Source organism: Telmatherina bonti (assembly GCF_933228915.1).
Source record: "Telmatherina bonti genome assembly, chromosome: 2".
Taxonomy (NCBI): domain Eukaryota; kingdom Metazoa; phylum Chordata; class Actinopteri; order Atheriniformes; family Telmatherinidae; genus Telmatherina; species Telmatherina bonti.
Window position 1 is genome coordinate 7,159,029 of NC_136620.1, and position 22,513 is coordinate 7,181,541.

The 22,513-nt window shown below is 50.0% G+C and overlaps 1 protein-coding gene across 2 annotated transcripts in view; it reads right to left on the reverse strand.

Moving 5' to 3' along the window:
• Window positions 1-3,040: 3,040 nt before the first annotated feature.
• Window positions 3,041-22,513, reverse strand: part of ckap5 (cytoskeleton associated protein 5) — a 32,699-nt gene continuing 13,226 nt past the window's right edge. Inside the window, exons 18-43 of one of the 2 annotated variants that reach the window (XM_079252767.1) lie at window positions 22,366-22,460; window positions 22,073-22,256; window positions 21,844-21,995; window positions 21,597-21,771; window positions 20,393-20,506; window positions 20,190-20,318; window positions 19,921-20,115; window positions 19,561-19,845; window positions 19,126-19,230; window positions 18,667-18,789; window positions 17,528-17,677; window positions 17,255-17,458; window positions 17,040-17,175; window positions 16,447-16,640; window positions 16,198-16,370; window positions 11,977-12,150; window positions 11,782-11,902; window positions 10,898-11,077; window positions 10,629-10,816; window positions 7,995-8,070; window positions 7,730-7,918; window positions 6,210-6,347; window positions 6,054-6,137; window positions 5,823-5,982; window positions 4,949-5,070; window positions 3,041-4,864 (exon numbers count right to left, since the gene is read on the reverse strand). In XM_079252767.1, coding sequence (XP_079108893.1) covers window positions 4,613-4,864; window positions 4,949-5,070; window positions 5,823-5,982; window positions 6,054-6,137; window positions 6,210-6,347; window positions 7,730-7,918; window positions 7,995-8,070; window positions 10,629-10,816; window positions 10,898-11,077; window positions 11,782-11,902; window positions 11,977-12,150; window positions 16,198-16,370; window positions 16,447-16,640; window positions 17,040-17,175; window positions 17,255-17,458; window positions 17,528-17,677; window positions 18,667-18,789; window positions 19,126-19,230; window positions 19,561-19,845; window positions 19,921-20,115; window positions 20,190-20,318; window positions 20,393-20,506; window positions 21,597-21,771; window positions 21,844-21,995; window positions 22,073-22,256; window positions 22,366-22,460 — 4,098 coding nt within the window. In that variant the 3' untranslated portion in view covers window positions 3,041-4,612. Of the gene's footprint in view, window positions 4,868-4,948; window positions 5,071-5,822; window positions 5,983-6,053; window positions 6,138-6,209; window positions 6,348-7,729; window positions 7,919-7,994; window positions 8,071-10,628; window positions 10,817-10,897; window positions 11,078-11,781; window positions 11,903-11,976; window positions 12,151-16,197; window positions 16,371-16,446; window positions 16,641-17,039; window positions 17,176-17,254; window positions 17,459-17,527; window positions 17,678-18,666; window positions 18,790-19,125; window positions 19,231-19,560; window positions 19,846-19,920; window positions 20,116-20,189; window positions 20,319-20,392; window positions 20,507-21,596; window positions 21,772-21,843; window positions 21,996-22,072; window positions 22,257-22,365; window positions 22,461-22,513 lie in introns of both variants that reach the window. The other variant, XM_079252766.1, reaches the window with a different exon arrangement.

The window sequence follows — 22,513 nt, forward strand, 5'->3', positions numbered from 1 at the left end:
GGCTTTCAGATCCTTTAAATGTGATTCTCCTCAGATTTACGCTGCATGTGACAAACTGAACAGATTTATTCCGTTAGACGAAACCGAGGAGGATCTCACTGGTTAGTTTACTGGTTTCTGAGAACAGCTTCATCCTCTGTAATCTTCATTACAGAGGTGTGTTTCCTCAGAACGGCATCCCTTCATGGCCAGCGATGAAGATGAAGAGCTTGTCTGAGATGGGAATGTCGCCACCTGCTGCTCATTCGGCAGAAAGCAGCTTCTTCTGAAGACATTGTGAGGATTTTTCTCTTTAGGCTGCGACTTTCTCCTGGAGCGTGAACAGCTGGCAGGACAGCGATGCTTCCGTCTCATGATGGAGAAACACCTAAAAGAGCTGTATAAATAAAGTTAGACTGACATGAAAGTCTGCAGCCTCTGGCTTGCCGTAGACATCTGGAACACCTGGGGCCTCATTTACGAAGCTGTCGCACGCACAAAACTTGGCGTACGCCGATTATAGTCAATTTTGGGGATTTATCAAAACAGGACTTGGCGGTAAAACGTCCCGACCTCCACGCAAACTCTGACCCTGGCGTACGCACAAAATCTGCAAAAACGGGAAACGGCGACACCAAAGGCAGAAAATAAAACCAAAGAAATTGTGTGAAATTTAATACATTTGTTCAAAATCAAATATAAACCTTTATGCAGAATGCCGTACATTAACAGAATTTGCAAAAAAAAACAACAAAAAAAGCACATTTGATATTACTTCACCACGGAAAACATCAACCACTAAAATCTGTTCTGAAACGAAGCAGTTCTACGTGTTATAAAACCATTTCACACAGTTAAGCCATACAGAAGCAGCCATAATAACAAAAGTCTAAATGAATAATTGCATTAAAATGACGTGGTCGCCATGACAACAGCCCATCATCAGGCTGATCAGGTGTTTTCTCCACCTGCAGATACAAAACATGAAGTGATGGTTGGATATAAAATGCACCCAAATGCGTAAAGGCGCACAGTGGCTTATCTGTCCCTGCGGATGAACATGGCGCATGGAGACCCTGGATTCGAGCCGGCACCTTCCAAAGAGAAGTGACTGACGCGGCTGATCACTCCTTTTCCCAACCCAGAGCAGAGGAACAGAACTATGTTCTCCACAGCCAGACGTGGTGTAGCGGCCATCGGGCAGGTGGAGGCAGGTGGAGGAGCCTCCATGCCCAGGAGGAAACCTGTTGTACAGCTGCAGATGTCTGCAGATAGTGGAGACGCTACATAACATGCTACTAAATGACGTCAGCGCTTCACCTGCGTTCACCTGATCAATCATCCAATCTGAATGATTGTGTTGTCAATCATCCTCTCACGTTGGAACCAAACGCTGCTGCTTTACGTCTAGAAGTGATGCAACACATCAGAGGTGGAGAATTCTCATTTATTCACAAGTTTATCATTAGTGTGGTTTCTGTCAGGGTGGTGTTTATTCCTCTCCATCTCCTGCACCTCCTCCTTCATGGTGAATATTGGATTAGAAATTAGGAGGAGGTGGAACCACTGCCTCCCCTCTCTCCGACCACATCTGCAGCGCTGCAACCCAGCTGGGACACACAGGAACACCAGTATGTTCCCAGTAAATAAACTGGAATCAGAGACGTCTCATTTATGTCCGTTCATTTAATATGAAACATATAATCTGAAACCAAGGAATGAAGCACTTCCAGCATCATCTGGAGCATTTTGTTCCAGCGTATCTCTGGACTCCTTCATTTTCCCGCCAGCTTCTAATCTGTGGGAGTGTGCCACAGATTAGAAGTGGCAGATTATTGTCTGACCACTTTATTTGTCCTTTCTGGAAAAGTCCGGTGGTCTGATGAGACGCTGACAGCATCTGTCCCCTGCTGACCTCCTCTGTCTTTCTGGTGGTGCTGATGTCCATCCCGTCTCCACCAAATAAAATATTTTTTACATTTTACAACATTATCTATTAGAATTTCTTCCTCATTTTCCAAAAATTCCTCTTTTTGGCTTTTTTCCTGCGGAACCGTCATGGAAATGAGATGGATTAATATTAATCAGGGGTGTTCACCTGACCTCTTATGGCCAACACGTGGGCGTGACAAGATGTTCCCTCACGTGCGCAACATTTAGTGTTGATCCTGATTTATGAAGGAAACAGGCGTGGGACGTGCACGCACACCGCTTTGTAAATCGGGAAGTTTTTTTGCGCCATATTTCCTGTTTTCCGTTCGTACGCCGCCTGTAGTCAGCGTTGCTACGTACAGTTTGATAAATGATGCCCCTGATCCGGTTTTTAAGGCCTTTCCAGGATCCTCTGGCTCTGATGGCCGCTCGAGCTGAAACACATCTGTGTTTGTTAAATCAGCAGAAATAAAACTCAACTTAGTGATTTAAAGTAGAAAATGTCAGAAGAGGAGCGGACGTTCGGTTCTTGTCCAATAAAACACCAAGAAGAGATTTCCTGCATCAGAGATGATGTTAGAAAGGACACGACGGACGAACATGATCAGTTTTGATCATTATTAATATGTTAATGATCACCATGACAACAGCAATCACTATGACGACCACGACTGACCGTGATCACAGTGATTGCGGACGATCACAATGAGATCACCATGACAACACCAAGATGATGATTCGGTCCATAAGGAACAAACTCTTCATCAGGAAGCTTCATTCCCAGTCCAGTTACTGGGGAAACTGGAAACAATCTCCTGCAGGTGTTGGACAACCTGGAACCTGATTGATGAACGTATTGATGACTGGTATTGAGCTGCTGAAGGAGGAAGTCTGGAGGGAAACGTAACGACGCCAAATGTGAAGTTTTAACATTTTAACAATAAATCTCTTCAATCCGACTGTAAAAGCAGAAATGTTTTATTTTCTATACACAATATTCAGTTTCTTTGCTTATTTAGCAAACATGAAGCCATCTGGAGGAATCTCTTCTGGACCATCACACGTTAAACTGGTTGAACTGGTGTGAACAAACTGGTCAGTTTTATAAAAATCAACTGGGATGTAAAAAAACAGAAAGACAGACTTTATTGCCATTTCCACGATAGAATCTACACGGAGCCACAATCAGACTAAACGCAGCTTAAATACAAAAACAAAGATATTTTCACTCCACTTACAGACAGAAGGAGCCTTCCTCATCGTCATCGTCCTCTCAGACAACATACCATTAAAACGGTTTTATTAAAGCAAAACTTTATTTACATGAGAACAAAATAAAAACAAAGACTTCATGCTATGTTCTTCAGAAGGACAAACACCGTCGGGAGCCGCTGGAGGCAGAGGCCACGTTGGCGCTGGAGTCAGCCATGTTGGCTCCGCCTCCAGAGCGCCGGTCATGCGGGCTGTTTAACGGGCGAGGTGATGTGTTAAAGAGGACTGAGTACAGTATGTACAGCCTGGGCCTTCGGCGGACCTAAGCTTAGGTAAACCAGGTAACCCAGGTAAACCAGGAACCAGGTAAACCAGGTAACCCAGGAACCAAGTAAACCAGGTAACCCAGGAACCAAGTAACCCAGGTAAACCAGGTAACCCAGGAACCAAGTAACCCAGGTAAACCAGGTAAACCAGGAACCAGGTAAACCAGGTAAACCAGGTAACCCAGGTAAACCAGGTAACCCAGGAACCAAGTAACCCAGGTAACCCAGGAACCAAGTAACCCAGGTAAACCAGGTAACCCAGGTAAACCAGGAACCAAGTAAACCAGGTAACCCAGGAACCAAGTAACCCAGGTAAACCAGGTAACCCAGGAACCAAGTAACCCAGGTAACCCAGGTAAACCAGGAACCAGGTAAACCAGGAACCAGGTAACCCAGGAACCAAGTAACCCAGGTAAACCAGGTAACCCAGGTAAACCAGGAACCAGGTAAACCAGGAAACCCAGGAACCAAGTAAACCAGGTAACCCAGGTAAACCAGGAACCAGGTAACCCAGGTAAACCAGGAACCAGGTAAACCAGGAACCAGGTAACCCAGGAACCAAGTAAACCAGGTAACCCAGGTAAACCAGGAACCAGGTAAACCAGGTAAATCGTTTCTTCGCTTTCTAAAGCGGTGAAATTAGCGGAACGTTTAGCTCGATGTTAATAAAACAGATTTAATGTTTCAGTTGACAGAATTCAACATGAAGGGAGATGAAACGCGTGTTGGACGCCACAGTTCGGGTCAGAAGGAGGGATGTGATGATGCAGAGGGGCGGCTACAGCGTGCGGCGCTACAGCGTGCAGCCACCGGGGGCGCTGCCCTCCACATGGTCACTGCTACAATGGAAACAGGAAGAGCGATGATGTTTCCTGGTGGCGGCCGCCGTCACAGCAGGGAGGTTAGCAACCGACACGGGGTGGGGGGGCAGATAGATGATGATGGTGGTGGAACTCTGATCTTCATCGTCCAGGGTGTGCGCCTTCAGGAAGCCGCCGCCTACAATCTCAGCGTTTTATTTCTATGGATGTACAGGCACGGTGGGCGGAGTCTGGGAGGGGGAGGAGCTTCAGTGTCCATCAGTCTGCAGCAGAACGTGAAGATGGGGGGAGGGGATGTTAGAAGCGTTGGAAGCTGCGGCCGGACTCAATGCGCTCACCGCCTCACTGCCGGTTGCTCTTTATCCGCTCCAGCCGCTTCTTCAGGTCGTCCAGGTTGGCGGCGGGCGAGGCGGAGCGGGTGTGTGTCGGGGAGTGTGTGTTGTGCTCCTGCTGGTACAGCTCTCTGGACTCCTTGAGCTGCGACAGCTTGCTGTGGAGCATGTCTGTGGACGACGCCACCGACGGCTTGGCGGACAGCAGGGAGGAGATGGCGGGTCGCTGCTGCGGTTCGTCCTCGCTGCTCCCGACGCTCTGCTGCTGAGGAAGAGGAGGAAGATTACAGACCGAAGCATAAACGGAGCTGGAGAAGCCACGTTGCCATGACGACAGGGAACTCACTCTGGACGTGTTTTCCAGGCCTTGTCTCTGTCGGAGGATCTTCAGTCTCTCGTAGTAAACGGCTGGTTTCAGCTCCTCATGGCCGCCACCCAGGCTGGAGTCGCCGCCGTGCTGCGGGATCACTGCACACACACACACACACACACACAGAGCTGGTAACACACATACCTGACACCACACCCCACATTGTGATCAGACTGTGTGTAGATGCGGCGAGGCGGCAGCGACTTGTTCACGCCGTTCTCTGTAGTTTGTTCGTGTTTAAAAGGCAGAAAACAGAAGGAAGGCGCCATGACGGCGTTGTGCTGCATGTTAGGACCAAACTGGTCATGAAAACTACTGGAGTTTCAGACTGGTACCAGACCAGTTCCCAGCTGGGGAGCAAAGCAGCGTCCCAGTCAGACTGAATGGAAATGAGACTCCAGTTTCCCGGCAGCCCTGCATCGGACTGAGCGGTGAGCATCATGATCAAGTTTTCATCATGAACCTGAATTATCCGGACAGACTAAGAGAAACTTGTAGCAGAATAATAATGTTGTGAATCGTTTTCCGTAATTAAACTGTTTTCCACTCTGTGATTTCTGTAGAGTTGTTTTTCATTGTCATATTGAATATTTTATGTACATCCTATTGATCTGTTTTGTTTGTCAGTGTTCTGATTTATCCTGACGATGTCGACTCCAGGAAGAGCAGCAACTGCTACGTCAGGAGCTAAACAAACTTCCTGTTCCATTTCAGGCTTCAGGAGAAAACCTGGGAGTTTTTCAAACATCTCAAAGCCTGAAAGTTGGAATTAAAGACATTTTTACACTTTTAAAGACTCCCTGCAGACACACACATATCTGTGGGTTGTGCTGGCGGTGCGGCGGCCTACCTGCAGAGGGCTGGATGCGGGTCTTGCCCTCCCTCTCGGACTCGATGATGCGAAGGCCTCGCTCCACGTAGCTCTGGAAGAACTGCGAGGTGTTCTTCAGGAAGGGCTCCAGGTCCGCGTCCGAGTACTTCAGCTTGTATTCGTAGAGCTCCGTCAGACCCTGGGGGGGGGGGACCAGAGGAACTTAGCGGGGTTTCCGGGCCCTGCTGGGGCGGACAGAGACCAGCTCACCTCTTTAGTGTTCTCCTTGGAGCCAATCTTCTTGAAGATCTCAGACAAAATGTCGCTGACCTTTGCTTTGGACATGCGGTCGTCCTAAAAGCAGAGAAATCCTCCGTGAGACAGAAACATAAAACCAGGTCTGAGGAGGTCTGGCGGGACCCTCACCGCACGCAGTCCTGACTTCTCGTTGCCGCGGTCGCTCTTCATCCCCGACAGGTTCCCGGAGTGCTTCACCACCCGCCGCAGGTGGGCCTCCAAGTCTGACTCGTTACGGTTCTCGATCATGGACAGGTGGTCCAGGATCTGCTCAGACAGGAACAGAAATCAGGACCTGATCCTGCAGGGATCCGGACTCGCTTCCTGGAACTGGTTGAACTGGTTTCAGTCACTTAGATTACTGTGAAGGAGAATGTCCTGCTGGAGCGACGCGTCTTCCAGTTATCGGCAGCAACACGCCCCCCAATGCGGCTGAGCTACTTCCAGGTATCGGCAGCAACACGCCCCCAATGCGGCTGAGCTACTTCCAGGTATCGGCAGCAACACGCCCCCAACGCGACAGAGCTACTTCCAGGTATCGGCAGCAACACGCCCCCCAACGTGGCTGAGCTACTTCCAGGTATCGGCAGCAACACGCCCCCCAACGTGGCTGAGCTACTTCCAGGTATCGGCAGCAACACGCCCCCCAACGCGACTGAGCTACTTCCAGGTATCGGCAGCAACACGCCCCCAATGCGACTGAGCTACTTCCAGGTATCAGCAGCAACACGCCCCCCAACGTGGCTGAGCTACTTCCAGGTATTGGCAGCAACACGCCCCCAATGCGACTGAGCTACTTCCAGGTATTGGCAGCAACACGCCCCCAACGCGACAGAGCTACTTCCAGGTATTGGCAGCAACACGCCCCCAACGCGACAGAGCTACTTCCAGGTATCGGCAGCAACACGCCCCCCAACGTGGCTGAGCTACTTCCAGGTATCGGCAGCAACACGCCCCCCAACGCGACTGAGCTACTTCCAGGTATCGGCAGCAACACGCCCCCAACGCGACAGAGCTACTTCCAGGTATCGGCAGCAACACGCCCCCCAACGTGGCTGAGCTACTTCCAGGTATTGGCAGCAACACGCCCCCAATGCGACTGAGCTACTTCCATCCACCGTTGGGACACAGAGAAGCTAGCTGTAGCCGCCGCGCTGCTAGCAAGATGCCACAAACGCTGCTGATGTGCAGGTCACGTGATCCGCCATGACAGCGGTCTGTTCTAGCCAAGCTTCGCCGTGCGCACCAGTGTTTGACACCCTGTATGACAAACGTTTGGAACGCTAACTGGGATTTCATCGTAATTAAATGTTTTTCCTTCAGTCCAGAGAAAACAAAAAGTTTCTCTTTAAAACGTTTCTTTCCTGTAAAACTGTTTGTTGAATCGAGACGTGTTGAACAACTTTCCCACGTTCCGCTTCCCGATGGTCAGAGCGTGTTGAAGCCAGAGGCTGGGAACCGGGACGTTAGCGTGGTCGTGCATCACGGCCTCCGGAAGGAACAGATTTACGTACCATAAACTCTGATAAAAGTTGTTTCATGTTTAATTTTAAAGAATAAAAAATTAAGCATCATCTGCATGTTAAACTGTTGCTTTGCAGCAGGAACCATCTGGAAATGCAGCTGTGTGTGTGTGTGTGTGTTTTAACCTTGGCTCCAGTCAGCTTGCACAGCGTGTGCAGCAGGGTCTTGAGGGTCCGGTGTGGGACGTCACTCTTCAGCTGCTTGAGCTTCTCTTTGGGGAAAACCTTCATGAAGTTGTGGACGTCCAGCAGGATCCGATCCAGGTTGATGTTGTTGATGGTTTCTGGGAGGAAGCGGATTATCCTCCACAGACACTGAGGACATAAAAACCCACAGAGGGTCAGGACGGGGAGGGGAGGGGTCAGCAGAGGCGTCAGGTTCGGCCTTTACCTTCATCACCAGCTCGGAGACGCTGGGGGATCCGGCGGTGGAGACCAGGGTGTCCTGGAGGAGGACGAGCAGAGCGCTGCAGGAGGAAGGAAGCAGTCAAACCAGCGTACGTTACAGACACGTTTTATCCAGAGAGGAACTGCCGCTCCGCTGTGATGCTTTCATGTCGGGACGTCACGACTTAAACTCATCTTGTCTGATTGATGAATGGAGGTAAACAAAGCCTCCATGTGGGATATAGTATCTAAAGGCAGAAGGACAGCTCACACACCGCCTTTATACCAGGAATAAATAAAGTATCTAAAGGCAGAGCGACGGCTCACACACCGCCTTTATACCAGGAATAAATAAAGTATCTAAAGGCAGAGCGACGGCTCACACAGCACCTTTATACCAGGAATAAATAAAGTATCTAAAGGCAGAGCGACGGCTCACACAGCACCTTTATACCAGGAATAAATAAAGTATCTAAAGGCAGAGCGACGGCTCACACAGCACCTTTATACCAGGAATAAATAAAGTATCTAAAGGCAGAGCGACGGCTCACACAGCACCTTTATACCAGGAATAAATAAAGTATCTAAAGGCAGAGCGACGGCTCACACAGCACCTTTATACCAGGAATAAATAAAGTATCTAAAGGCAGAGCGACGGCTCACACAGCACCTTTATACTAGGAATAAATAAAGTATCTAAAGGCAGAGCGACGGCTCACACAGCACCTTTATACCAGGAATAAATAAAGTATCTAAAGGCAGAGGGACGGCTCACACAGCACCTTTATACCAGGAATAAATAAAGTATCTAAAGGCAGAGCGACGGCTCACACAGCACCTTTATACCAGGAATAAATAAAGTATCTAAAGGCAGAGCGACGGCTCACACAGCACCTTTATACCAGGAATAAATAAAGTATCTAAAGGCAGAGCGACGGCTCACACAGCACCTTTATACCAGGAATAAATAAAGTATCTAAAGGCAGAGCGACGGCTCACACAGCACCTTTATACCAGGAATAAATAAAGTATCTAAAGGCAGAGGGACGGCTCACACAGCACCTTTATACCAGGAATAAATAAAGTATCTAAAGGCAGAGCGACGGCTCACACAGCACCTTTATACCAGGAATAAATAAAGTATCTAAAGGCAGAGCGACGGCTCACACAGCACCTTTATACCAGGAATAAATAAAGTATCTAAAGGCAGAGCGACGGCTCACACAGCACCTTTATACCAGGAATAAATAAAGTATCTAAAGGCAGAGCGACGGCTCACACAGCACCTTTATACCAGGAATAAATAAAGTATCTAAAGGCAGAGCGACGGCTCACACAGCACCTTTATACCAGGAATAAATAAAGTATCTAAAGGCAGAGGGACGGCTCACACAGCACCTTTATACCAGGAATAAATAAAGTATCTAAAGGCAGAGCGACGGCTCACACAGCACCTTTATACCAGGAATAAATAAAGTATCTAAAGGCAGAGGGACGGCTCACACAGCACCTTTATACCAGGAATAAATAAAGTATCTAAAGGCAGAGCGACGGCTCACACAGCACCTTTATACCAGGAATAAATAAAGTATCTAAAGGCAGAGCGACGGCTCACACAGCACCTTTATACCAGGAATAAATAAAGTATCTAAAGGCAGAGGGACGGCTCACACAGCACCTTTATACCAGGAATAAATAAAGTATCTAAAGGCAGAGGGACGGCTCACACAGCACCTTTGTACCAGGAATAAATAAAGTATCTAAAGGCAGAGCGACGGCTCACACAGCACCTTTATACCAGGAATAAATAAAGTATCTAAAGGCAGAGCGACGGCTCACACAGCACCTTTATACCAGGAATAAATAAAGTATCTAAAGGCAGAGCGACGGCTCACACAGCGCCTTTATACCAGGAATAAATAAAGTATCTAAAGGCAGAGCGACGGCTCACACAGCGCCTTTATACCAGGAATAAATAAAGTATCTAAAGGCAGAGCGACGGCTCACACAGCACCTTTATACCAGGAATAAATAAAGTATCTAAAGGCAGAGCGACGGCTCACACAGCGCCTTTATACCAGGAATAAATAAAGTATCTAAAGGCAGAGCGACGGCTCACACAGCACCTTTATACCAGGAATAAATAAAGTATCTAAAGGCAGAGGGACGGCTCACACAGCACCTTTATACCAGGAATAAATAAAGTATCTAAAGGCATCTAAAGCGACAGCCGGATACGTAGAACGGATCATCTCCATGTGTAAATGGCGTCCATGTTTAAAAGGCAGAATAACGCGGCATTTTGCTGCTAACAGGGAAGCGGCTAACGTGGTTAGCCCGTTATGCCGTCTCCGTTTTGCTCTGTTCTGGTCTGAACGTCGATTTTTTTTCTTCAGTGAAGTTTCTAGCTTGACTAAAACAACAAACCAGAAGTCAGATTTTCTACATTTGACCGCCAGGAAACAGAACCTTCAGCGGTTCTGGACCTCCAAGGTCCCATTCGGTGTCAGATCAATGAGGACCCAGCTTCTCAGGGACCAGTTTGACGGCGTGTGTGTGTGTGTGTGTGTGTGTGTGTGTGTGCTCGCTCACGTGGACGTAAACCCGGGAAAAGACTGAACACACACTCCTTGCTGACCTGATGATGTTGGTCTGGTCCGAGTTCTCCAGGACCCGGATCACCAGCAGGTTGACGGATCTGATGACCTGCGTGCCATCCTCCACGTCCTCCATCCTGGTGTCCAGCATCAGCGTGATCAACCCGTGCATCAGATCCTTCAGCACGCCCATGGATGCCTCTCTGGCCAGAGCGTCCATGGAGAAGAGCTGCGCAAGACGAGACGAGGTTCAGGAGGACGTCGGTCCCTCTTCACCTGCTCACCTGTCCCGCCATCGGCGTGGACTCACCGACAGCATGTTCCCTATGATGCAGCTGTACAGCTTGATGATATCCTGCTTGTCCACGCGGTCGTCTGCCAGGTGCGTGCTGTTGATGAGCCTCAGCTGCATGATGGTGGCGATAAGCAGCTGGTCGATGTGACCCGACATCACGTCCGCCTTGTCCTCCTGCCGCAGAACCTCGTCAATCTGCGAGGTCAAAACACAGATGAAGAACGGTAGGTTGACGGTTCGCACGCCGACATCGCTCTGTCACTGTGACAGCGAACCATTCGGTCGGCTACGTGCTGCCGTCAACGTCGACTTAAAGACAAGATTTTTATCTTCGGATTTAGTTTAACATGAAACAGACGTGTCAAAGCAGAGAAACTATCCGTTAACATGATGTCACTTCCTGTCAGACTTTCCACCAATCAGACGGTCACAGTTGAGGCTGAAAACGTCGGGTCTCCGTGGAAACTTCGGGTCTGCATGCTGACTGGGATTAAAAGGCTTCAGCTTCTACGTGTAGCTATGCGACCTGTCCAGGTGTACCCGCCTCGCCTGGAGATTACTGGGAGAGACTCCAGTTTCCCTGCGACCCTTACTGGTCTGAATGAATGTAGTTTCACACAGTTAAAATTTCTCCCCAGTCTGAGTTGATCATTTCCAGTAGGAGCTACAGCTAAACATCACTCCTCTTAAAGCAATTCGTCATGGAAACTTGCTTTTCTAGTCATTTTATAAATGGTTAAACTGGTACGACGTGCAACCTTCTGGTGCTGCCTCTGGTCGGCTCGTCAGTGTCGATGAGAACGTGTTCTCAGCCCGGGTTAAATAAAGGTTAAAGCTGGACAGCGAGGAAACGCCGTCAGACCAACCACACGGTGACGGCGAGCGTCTGTCCAACGTACCTGAGCCAGCGCCTGGATGCTGGTGTTGATGTCGCCGCTCGCCACCTGCGAGATGACGAAGTTGATGGTGGAGGCAGTGCTGTTGTGAAGGTCGTCGAAGTGCGGCGAGACAGAGCGGATCCTTAGACAGGAAGAGATCAGTCAAATTGGTCATTCGTACGTTTGTGGGCGTGCGCGGGCGTAGGCGGAGCTTACTTGGGCTCGGGGATCATGATTGGCTCCAACAGCTCGTCCAGCTTGTGCTGGACCAGGTCAGGAAGCTCGCACACTCGGCTCTGGTCCTTCTCGATCATGTCCAGGTCCAACTGAAACTCCTTGGGGATGGATGGGTGGGAGGGCTCGCTGTGCTGCGCGTTCTGGCGGGCTTGACTGGACGGACAGGAGGAGGACAGGACACCAGTTAGCCCAGTATACCATGGATCAGTGCTGTTCATCGTGCTCCAGTCCCGACCAGACCAGCGCCTCTGTTTCAGTCTCCAGGTAGCTCAGAAAATTTGTGACATTTAGGAGTTTCCGCTACGTAAAATCGTTTTTGACTCGACACGCTGGGTGTGACCAAAGCCGAGGTGAACTGGTCTGAACTGGAGCTGATCGGCACTGATCCCATAACAACGCTTCATGTTTCTGTCCTCTGCAGAGACAGGAAGACGGCATGGAGACGGCGAGGCGGAACTGCATGAAGCGCCTGTTAGAGCTGAGAAACTCTGCGAGCGCTGGCGTTAGCTGCTTCAGCAGAAGGTTGATTAGTAATTTAGCCGATTGACACGAGGGATCGATCACGTTTCCAGAGTTCAGAACCACGGCTGAACTGGGACTTTGTTTCCTGAAGACATGGGAACCAACACCGGCTTGTCAGCATTCAGTCTGGCTCGTCGGTAAAGCGAAGACGCCATGTTGTGCTGGTGGTTGATGGGAGGCTGCAGCTAGAACCATCAACAGGTCTTTCTCTGTAGAAAGAGCGACTTTTCTTCTTCTGGTGCTCCTTCGGCTTGTGGAGTGCCACATGGGTCAGTACGTGGCCCACTGTTTAGCGTCCATGCTGCCTTTACTCGTCACCGAGGTGTCTTTTCAGCGCTTCGCTGATGATGTCCAGGTCAAGGTAAATCCTGACTTACTGGAGACTTCATCCTGCTGCTTGACGTGCTCACTACCACCAGCAAGCAGCTGCATCTTGTCTGAACGGTTACATCCTCAGCAATCAAACAGAGCAATTTATTTTACAGTATTCCTGAACACAAAACAATGATTTACAACAATGGTACGGGGATTTCCTACCAGTCAGGGTGGCTTATCTGTTTTTCCAGAAGGCTCCGGTGTTTAAAAGGCCCGATCCTGCAGTTTTTAGCTTCTATGCTTTGGAATCTTTGTGATAGTGTCAGGAAACGAAGACGTTAAAGATCTCCAGGAGCCGGTCAAAAACTGTTTTTTACTAAAAAGATCCTTAATGTTGCCGATGAACTGAAAGACTTTGCTGCTCTGGTTGGGGATCCCAGGTTTAGACTCTTTGTGGATGTGGTCTGAAGCGGTAAATTCTCCGACCACAGGAACTCTGGAGTCCCACATTCTCACTGGTTTCCTGAAGTCTTCACAAAGCCTCAGGGCCTAAACCCTGAAGACGGCTGAGGTAAACAATGTGGGCATTTCAGGCCACGTTTGAGGATCAATGAGATCCTGCAGAGTCTCTGGTCTGACTGGTGTTAAGCTGGAAACCACCAGGACAGCTGTAGAGGTCTTACAGCTACCATGTGCCTGTTCTGGATTTGTTCTGCAAGGGGGCGTGTTTCTTTGTCTTACCTGCCCCGGGAACACGGAAATTAGCATCCACACTATGTTGCGACTAAACTGTATACATTTAATAAAATTAACCTGGTTTTTCTCTTTAAATGCTGAAAAACACATTAAACGCCACATTTCACCTCATGTTTTAAATCAAATAATTAAATTAGCCTGACAGCCAATCAGCTGCCAGTTAATCCGATTCTCTGGTGATGTCATCATCTACAAGACTCACAAGTAAACGGGGGGGGGGGATGAGGAGGAGGATGGTGGGTGTTCTGAAGGTTAGCGAGGAGCTTCAGTTGCATCATGTGACTGCAGGGAGCCGATGTCACGGCGAGAAGCTCGGCTAAACCTCAAAAGACCTCGGGATGTTTCTCCATTAGTGTCAGGATGAGAGTTAAAACTTGGGAGTTTTACCAGAACGACACTTAGAGGAGGAGGAGGAAGAGGAGGAGTTGTACTCACATCCTATACGTGCGATACATTATTCTGCTCCGGCAAGGAAGGCAGGCAGAGCAGAGAGAGGGGGAGATCACACAGGAAGAAAGATGAAGGGTTAGGAAACAGCAGAGACGACCTGAAAGCAGCTGTGAGAGCAAGCCGACATGCCAGGACCAGATGGAGGACGGACGAGTCCAGAGCAAACATCACACACAGGAATGAAACGGCTGCAGGCGAGGAGACAGGCGAGGCGAAATGTTCATGTCCAGCTCTGAGGTCTGAGGTCGGGATGTCACCATTAATGGATTTCAGATTAAACTGCAGCATCGTTGTTCATAAAAATCTGGTCCATCCAGACCTCCCATGCGGATAGTGTGTAACCATGTGATCAGCTCAGGAAGGAAAACAACGCGTGTTTCTCCCATCGGTGTTCCCTCCAAGCTAACGGATGAACTCATCTTGCTGGGATTTCTCTGCTGTCACGGCGTTTCAGCGGCCCGTAAAGCAGGAGACCCGTCCAGAACGTTTCACCTCCAGCAGTAGAACCAGCGGCTTTGTGGGTAAAAAGTACGATCAGTAAACGTTCGTATTATCCAACTCTGATCATCTCATCTGGAATTTTATGGGATGTGCATGTCGGGACGTTTTTCCAACACTGAGGCTGTTTTCTCACGCCGTGGTGACAAATGACTCCATTTCCGTTCAGCCTCCATTAAGTCAAGTAACCAAACAAACTGATCGGCACCTTTTCTTTTTTTTTTTATGCACGTTGACCGATAAATAAATCCGACATATTTTCATTTAGTCTTTAAATGGCTACGTTTACATCGAGCTTTCCATTCAGAATGAAATAAGTGGATTCTCCTTCGGTTTACACAGAAATAGTGATTCTGAACAGAGGTTAAAAAGGTAAACACGTTTATTCACTTAAATCCACTTTGGATCGGTGGGTCAGGAAGGGTTCCGATTGGACGGATGGGACGTATTTACGTCTACCGGAAATAAACACGCCGCTTCCTGCTTCTCGTCTTCTGGGACATAACGTGGAAAACCACATAAAAAGAATTATTTTCACTTTGATTTAGATCATGTTTCACTTCACTGTTTTGAGCAGCTGAGGAGGAGAAGATGAAGCACCAGAGACAGAAGATGTCATCAGGACGGGATGAAGCAACGAACAGGACGACAGGAATTAACTTAATGCGGGATGAAAGATTACATGACGGGAATTAATCAGATTTAAAATGGGAATATACCAGTTATTCAGGTCACTTTCATTCTGGATTAGGTGTTTACATGGTCAGTTTTCATCTGTTTAAAGCAGATTTAACTCTTGTGTAAACGTGACTGATGTTCCCCTGGTATGGGAACCGTTTTGGGAACAGTCAGGAACAACCAGTTCCTCCAACTGGGCTGAACGGAGCAGCTGTCACGTGTTTGTAGAATCACTGTTGGATTTTATTTTGGCTCTAAACAGCTTCCGTATGCAGGAGGTCCCGTCCAGGTCTCGTCTGTTCTCATGTCCATAACAACCAGAATGTTTCCAAACGCTGCCTTCAGACCCGGTCAGTAAATCTCACGCTTAGTAGCTGTAGCTGCTAGGCTAACTGCTAGGCTAACTGCTAGGCCAGGGGTCACCAACTCCAGTCCTCGAGGGCTACCATCCTGCAGGTTTTAGTGTTTCCCTGGTACAACACATTTGATCCAAGTGAAAAGGTTCTCCAAGAACTTGTTGTCATCTTCTGCACCTGCCTGTTAATGAGCCATTGATTTGGGTCAGGTGTGTTGTACCTGGAAAACACTAAAACCTGCAGGACGGTAGCCCTCGAGGACTGGAGTTGGTGACTCCTGTGCTAGGCTAACTGCTAGCTTCCAGCTAGCTACGTTAACCGTCTGGACACTTTATGTCTCCTTACAAATGGTGACAGCCCGACTGAACTGGTATCAAGAGAAGATAGTCTCTTCTTCTGTGGTGGAAAATTATACAAAAGTCCCTCGTCTCTGCAGGCGATCAAACGCCTTCATTAGCATCATTGTCTCTTTGGGTGTAAAATGAAAGCAAAGTGAGGACATTAGAAACTAGCAGTGAGCTTCTCGGTCTTCATGCTGGGACTTGTTCCTCAGAGAGATTAAGGATCATGTGTTACTGGTTGTTCTGGTTGCTGCACTGGTTTCTGTTTGGCGTCAGGAACCTACTTGAGCTTGTTGGGGTCTTCCTGCGCCGGCTTGCGCAGGAAGGTGGCGTTGGGGTTGGTGGGGTGTTCCCTCTGAGACCGCTCGGCGGCGCTCGGCTTGGCTGGAGCAGCGGGCGCCTTCTTGGCCGAGCGTTTGATCCTCTCCTCCAGCATGCTCAGGTCCTTCTCAGAGAGCTGAAATCAGGAGGAAACGGCAGCGTTGCAGAGCAGCACTTTCCACGTCCACTCAACCACAAGATGCTTCTCTTACATTTCCTATCAGCTTGTAGACCTGGTCCCCGCACACGTTGTAGACGGCCACCACCGTGTTGAGCGCGGCGTTGCGGACGGACGTGTCTCTGTCGCCGATGTGGACGGCGATTTCCTTCAGAGACTTGGCCGGCGTCGGCTGGCAGACGTTCATCCCGTAGCCCTCGATCAAGCTGCCCAGCTCCTCCAGGCACTCTGAAACACAAAGAGGCTGGTTAGAAAAACCACCTGGCCCAGACCGGGCCCAGACCCAGCCTGGACTAAACTAATAATAAGCCTGGATTTAGCTTGGACTAAACCAGTACTGAAGGAGCTAAGTCTAAACTAAGCTACTGAGGAAGCTTGCTCCGAGAGTTGGTTTGACGCGCCGCTTCGCCGTGATAGACTTCCACTCAGATCGCTTGATTTCAGATTCATCCATCTTTATTTCTTTTGCAATAATCTTGTGGCATATACACGTTTAATCGCGCCCTGCGGTCAAAAACCTCCCCAACCAGTGATGCGTTCCCCCTATATGCGTCACCTGCCCAGGTAACAATACAACGCCCTCTAACAGCAGCCGGCTGAGGAGTTGCAGCTTCTGGGAACACCTACCTGCTCTCTGCTTGGAGTTCTTGGACTTCGTTCCTTCCATGAGGAAAGGAAAGACCTTGGACGCGGGGTAAACCTTGCACAGCATGCCGAGGATGGCCCGGACATCCTTGCGGACCACGTCCTTGGACTCGCCGACCTGAACGGAGGCGAAACAGAAACTGAGCGGCTGGCGAGAAGAGAAGCTCTACGGCTGCGGAGCGTGCACCGCCGCTCACCTTCAGGATGAGGTACGGGACAAAGGAGTTGGCCTCGTACTCCGTCAGGTGGTAGTTCTCCCTGTTCAGCATGGCGAACAGCAGCTTCAGGTACTCCAGAACCTTCATCAGAACCGTGGTATTGGTGTCAAAGAAGCGCAGGGTGAACCACTTCAGGATCAGGTCCAGACAGCCGATGGTGGCCTCGCTCTCGCTCTCCAACCTCTGTCAAGCACAAAGTTTAGAAGAGCGCTGAAACACACACGGACCTGCAGCGGCGGTGGCAGCCGGTACCTCCATCATGACGCCAATGGCCTTCACGTGTCTCTGGAAGTCGAAGTGGAAGAGTTCATCCTGCAGCCACCTGGCAAAGCAGCCGGACATCTGCGTCTTCAGCTGCTCCACGTACTCGTCCCGGGGACTGATGAAGTTCCACTTCAGGATCTGCAACACAAACACAGAGTTCACCTCTGCACCGGCACCAGACCGGTCCGGGACCCGCTTCGGGAGCTGGTCCGGGACCCGCTTCGGGAGCTGGTCTGGAGGCTCGCCGATTGGCCAGGGCTGAAAACAGCTGAGTCACAGCAGTAAACAACGACTCAGCAGTAAATGTATTCAGTCCGTTCCAGTTTTTACTCTGCAGCTCGACCCGAAGCGGTTTTCACCAGAGTCCGTCAGAATGAGCAGCAGGTTACATCACTTCCTGTCTTTGGCTCACTGTTTTTCTCTCTCGCCGTCGGTCCTCCTGGTGGCGGGCCGAGACTTCCAGAGTCCAAACAGACCGGTCTTACAGCAGAACCAGCAGCTGTGAGACTTTTAGCGTCCTGCCTCATGCTACAGCTGCATTTCTGTCATTTCATCGTCATAAGACACAAATGGAACGGACGGGCGAGCCGTCCATGTGGCTCCGCCTCTGGCCCGGCGGCTGCTGGCCTGGCCTCCAGCCTCCCGGCAACCCTGAACCAGATCAGCAGTCAGGAGAATCCACGTGTTGCATTGTGGATGGCGGACTCTTATTGGTCACGCTGCGCTTCAACATTCATGATGAATCTCAGAGTGATTTTGTTCTGCGTGACGACAAGACGTCTGCAGGTTGCGTTGCCGTGGAAATGCATTGTTGTCTGGACGACACGGATGTAAAACTAAAGACTAAAGACTTTTATCTCAGTCACATAAAACATTAAATAATTCTGAGTTCAGACAGAAGAAGCACGTTACAAACGTCTGCTTGCTCTCACCCTCTGAATCATATGATATTAAATATAAAAGTATAATAAATGTGACCAAACACTCGTCTTCCAGAGACCCTGGACACCTTTATGTCCACATCGGTGTTAAAATCACCACCACATCCTGAAGCAATATCGTTCTAAACTACCGTTATCTGAACGGTCTGCTACCAGCTGGTCATGCTTGAACCAGCCTTCACACACCTTCAGCTGCTTCTCCTCCTTGATCCTCTGCTCCTTGGCGTTGGGGATGAGGATGAAGATGGGCCCAGACTTATCTTCATCCTCCTTCAGGCCTTTGGCTGCAGGTTTCTTCCCTGCCGGGCCCTGAGGAAGAGGCGATCACAGTCACGGTGCTTTCTGAGACAACTTTACACGTTAGTCAGAAACTGCAGATCAGAGAGGAAACGGCGAGGGGAGAGGAGGTGTTACGCTGGAAAGACCCCAGCAGGTTCTTACACACACACACACACACACACACACACGCTGTGGAGGGACCCGAAGCAGACACGTGACCTCCCAGTGTCGCCTGTGAACATGCTGGACAGGCGACTGGTGTCAGGTTTCACCTCCCAGCTGGATTAATGGTGAGGAAACGGGGTTAGAGCGAGCGGAGAAGCAGGACAGAGGTCAACATCTGGCTGCTGAGGTTCACACATCTACCTGCTGACTGCCAGCTGCAGCCTTTCCTTTGCCGGGGGGCTTTTTACTACCGCTACTCTCCTTGTCCCTGGGGGGGGAGGGAGGATCCTCGGGAGGGGGGGGAGGCTGGATGAGCGGGAAAAACAAAAAAAACAACATCATGGTGGTGAAATGAGTCCGAACGAAGGCAGAGGACGATGATGAGCGGTATCCTGCCGATAACACAGTCCAGTTTCTCGGTTGAGATGAGTTTCTCGGTGTAGACCCCTTCCCCGCATGTTTTATACACCTTCCTCCCCAAAACATCACATGATTGGACTTCCGTTGCAGACTGTTTCATCCAGCTGTGTTCGAGTTGGGCTGCCTATAAAACCTGCAGGGCAGGCGGTTCTGATGACCTGGACTGAGAAACGCTGGAATGACCCAAGCCAGACGAGTCCATCCAGACAGATGTACCTTCTTAGCGGCTGGACCTCCTCTGACCTTCTTGACCTCCGGCTTACTGTCCGTGGTGTCCTCGTTGGCGGCTGCAGACAGAACAGAGAAATAACCGGCGTGAGCGTCTGGACCGCCTCTGCATCGGGAAGCAGCTGGAACCAGCTGGTCTTCACACCAACCTGGAGCCGATCTGCTTGGCGCGGCCGAGCCTTTCCCTCCCGCCTTGGCTGGCGCCGCAGGCTTAGCTGGCATCACCGCTCTGGCCTTCTCCAACATGGCTACCACCTGATCCTTGGAGGCGGGCTGGAGGGAGACGAGGACGTGAGCACATGGGCTGTCTGTCGTGGAAAAGGCAGAAGTCTGCGCGTCGGGGCGTACCTTGAGCTTGGCCGTTGCCTTGTTCATCTTGTCGTAGCCCAAATGCATCATGAAGGTGGGCAGGGCGTCCTGAGCCTTCTTCCTCACGTCTCCGTTCCGGTCCTCCAGGCAGGCATAGAGCTGCGGGACGCACAGCATCAGGTCGCCGGGGACCGTCCTCATGGTGCGCAGCTTCTCCGCCAACCAGCCGAGCACCTGGGGGACGAGAGGGAGGGGGTTACTGCTGCGCTGCGGCACCTGGATGTCGTCCAGAAGAAGAGTTTCTTCACCTCCTGTCGGAGGAAAGGGTTCTCCCTCTTCAGCTCCTCGGAGAGGTCTTCTCCTTCCAGCCACTCCTTCATCCCAGTCTGCTCCACCCAGGCCTGCAGCGTCGTCATGGCAGCCGTCCTCACGTTCAGCTGCAGGTGGACAGACACGTCTTTCCGTGTTCTTACTGGTGTGTTTTCATGCTAGCTAACTGGGAGTGTGTTACCTTGCTGTCTCCCAGTACGGTGATGACAGGCATGCCCAGCGCTTTAACGTGCTGCTTGAGTCCAGGTCCCATGGCCGTCGCCAGCTGCTGCAGGATGCTCAGAGTCTGCTGCACCTGCACAGCAACACGGTGTCAGCCACCTCACAATGGTTTCATGTTTAACCGCAGCTCTAAACGCTACAGAGAGAAAATCGCTAAGAGCCTAAAACACCGTCACGGCTCGGAGACGCTGCTTTTCATGCAGCCGTTATTCTCTTTATTCCAACCTGTCTGCAGGTTTTCACTCCTCCTGTCTGGAGAGGGTTAGGGCCGAAACGATGGCAACGTTTGACACGGAGATGACGTGAAGCGGTCTTTACAAACCGTTTGCTGCATCGTGGTTTTTTACTGTAGCATAAAGCGTGTTTAATCCCAGACATGTGCTTTTGTGTTTCTTTCCATTGTTCCAGGTTTATTAACGCGTCACACAGCAGCTGGAAGTCAAAGCGAGCCGCGTTTTCCTGCTTTCTACAGAAATGTTTAAAACAAGACGCCTTGAGGGTCAGCTGGACGGCGTGGAGCACAGCAGAGCAGATTGACAGGGAAGTTATTAGAGGAGGGAAAATAAAATAAAAAAAATTGGGATTTTTTTGCTTCATAATTTTAAAAATAAATTTTTTTGTTAAATAAATAAAAGTAATCTATTATAAAATTTGTAAAATTTTTATAGTTTTTATTGATCTTTTAACTTGTCTTCTTGGGCATTACAGCAGCAGAATGATGATCTGGCTGCTGGGTCGTTTTTTCCTCACTGAAATCAAGAAAAATGACGAGAAAAAAAAGTTTCATACATTTCTTATGTTTTTAATCTAAAGGGGAAAAAAAACAGCAACATCTAAGAATTGTGAGAATCGCAGTTTAAATTGAATCAGCACCTAAAAAATGGGAATGGAATTGGGACAAAAGCGCATCGTCAGCGCTACAAGTTACCGTCTTCACTCTAAAGGTGGATTTAGGAGCGATTTATCGGCCGCTTCATGACAACGATGTGAAACGATCAGCCGTCTCTGTTTGTCTCTTTGCCGTGTAGTGGCGAGCTTTACCGCTGCGGGGGTAAAGTTGTGCTAGCTTGTGCGAAGCGGCGGCGTGTCTCCAGTTTAAACCAGTGCAAATTCTCCGGAAAGCCCAGTCTGAGCTCCAGCTTGGCTCCTCCTGCACATCTCACCAGGATCTTGTTGGAGTCGTTGAGGCGTCCCTTCAGGGCAAGCGGCAGCTCTCCCACGTTGGCCGTGATGAATTTGGCCTCCGAGACGATGGACGCAGCCTCGTCCAGACCCTCCTTCCTGATCTTCCAGTTCTTGTCTCCGATTTTGGACACCAGGTCGGAGGTGATCTTGTCGCTGAAAGACGATCAGTTAATCGTTTACAGGAGAGGAGAAACTCAGCGTTTAGCGTTCAGAGCATTTAGCTACCTGATATCTGTCCTCGGCAGCAGGTCCATGATGTCCTGTCCCCCCCCTCCTCCTCCTCCATCTTCATCCTGCTCTTCTCCATCGTCTTCCTCCTCGTCTGCTGCCGTCTTCTTGGTGAATCTGACGGGAGCCGGAGGAGACTGACCCTGCATCTGTGAGGGACGTAAACGTCTTACAAACGCCGAGCGAAAGGCGGCGTCGGGATGCGGAGCCTCCCCGGACATCCTACCTTCTCGAACTCTGCGTCGATCTGGACGAGGAGAGCCGGTTTCTCGTCTTCGAAGAACATTCGCAGCGGCGCTCCCATGTACACATACATGACTCCCAGCAGGGTGATGGCCGCTGTCCGCACGGCGGGGTTGGAGGCGCCCAGCGCCGTCTTCACGTTGTTGATGAACGCCTTGACGTTTATCCTGAGAAAGCCAGACATTACGCAACGTCCGTTAAACACCGCCACTGATGCGTGCCGTTGCCGGGACAACCTGGCAGCATCTTTAGAAGGAAGTAAAAACAGGAAGTTACCCTGCGAATCCAAACTCCTTCATGGCGTTCGCCAACCAGTTCAGCGCCTCCGCCTGGTTCTTGGGGTTCTTCTGAGCAAACGCCATGGAAACAACCTGGGATAAAAACAGCAGGTTAACTCTGAACACATCGTAAAACTTGGGTTTGT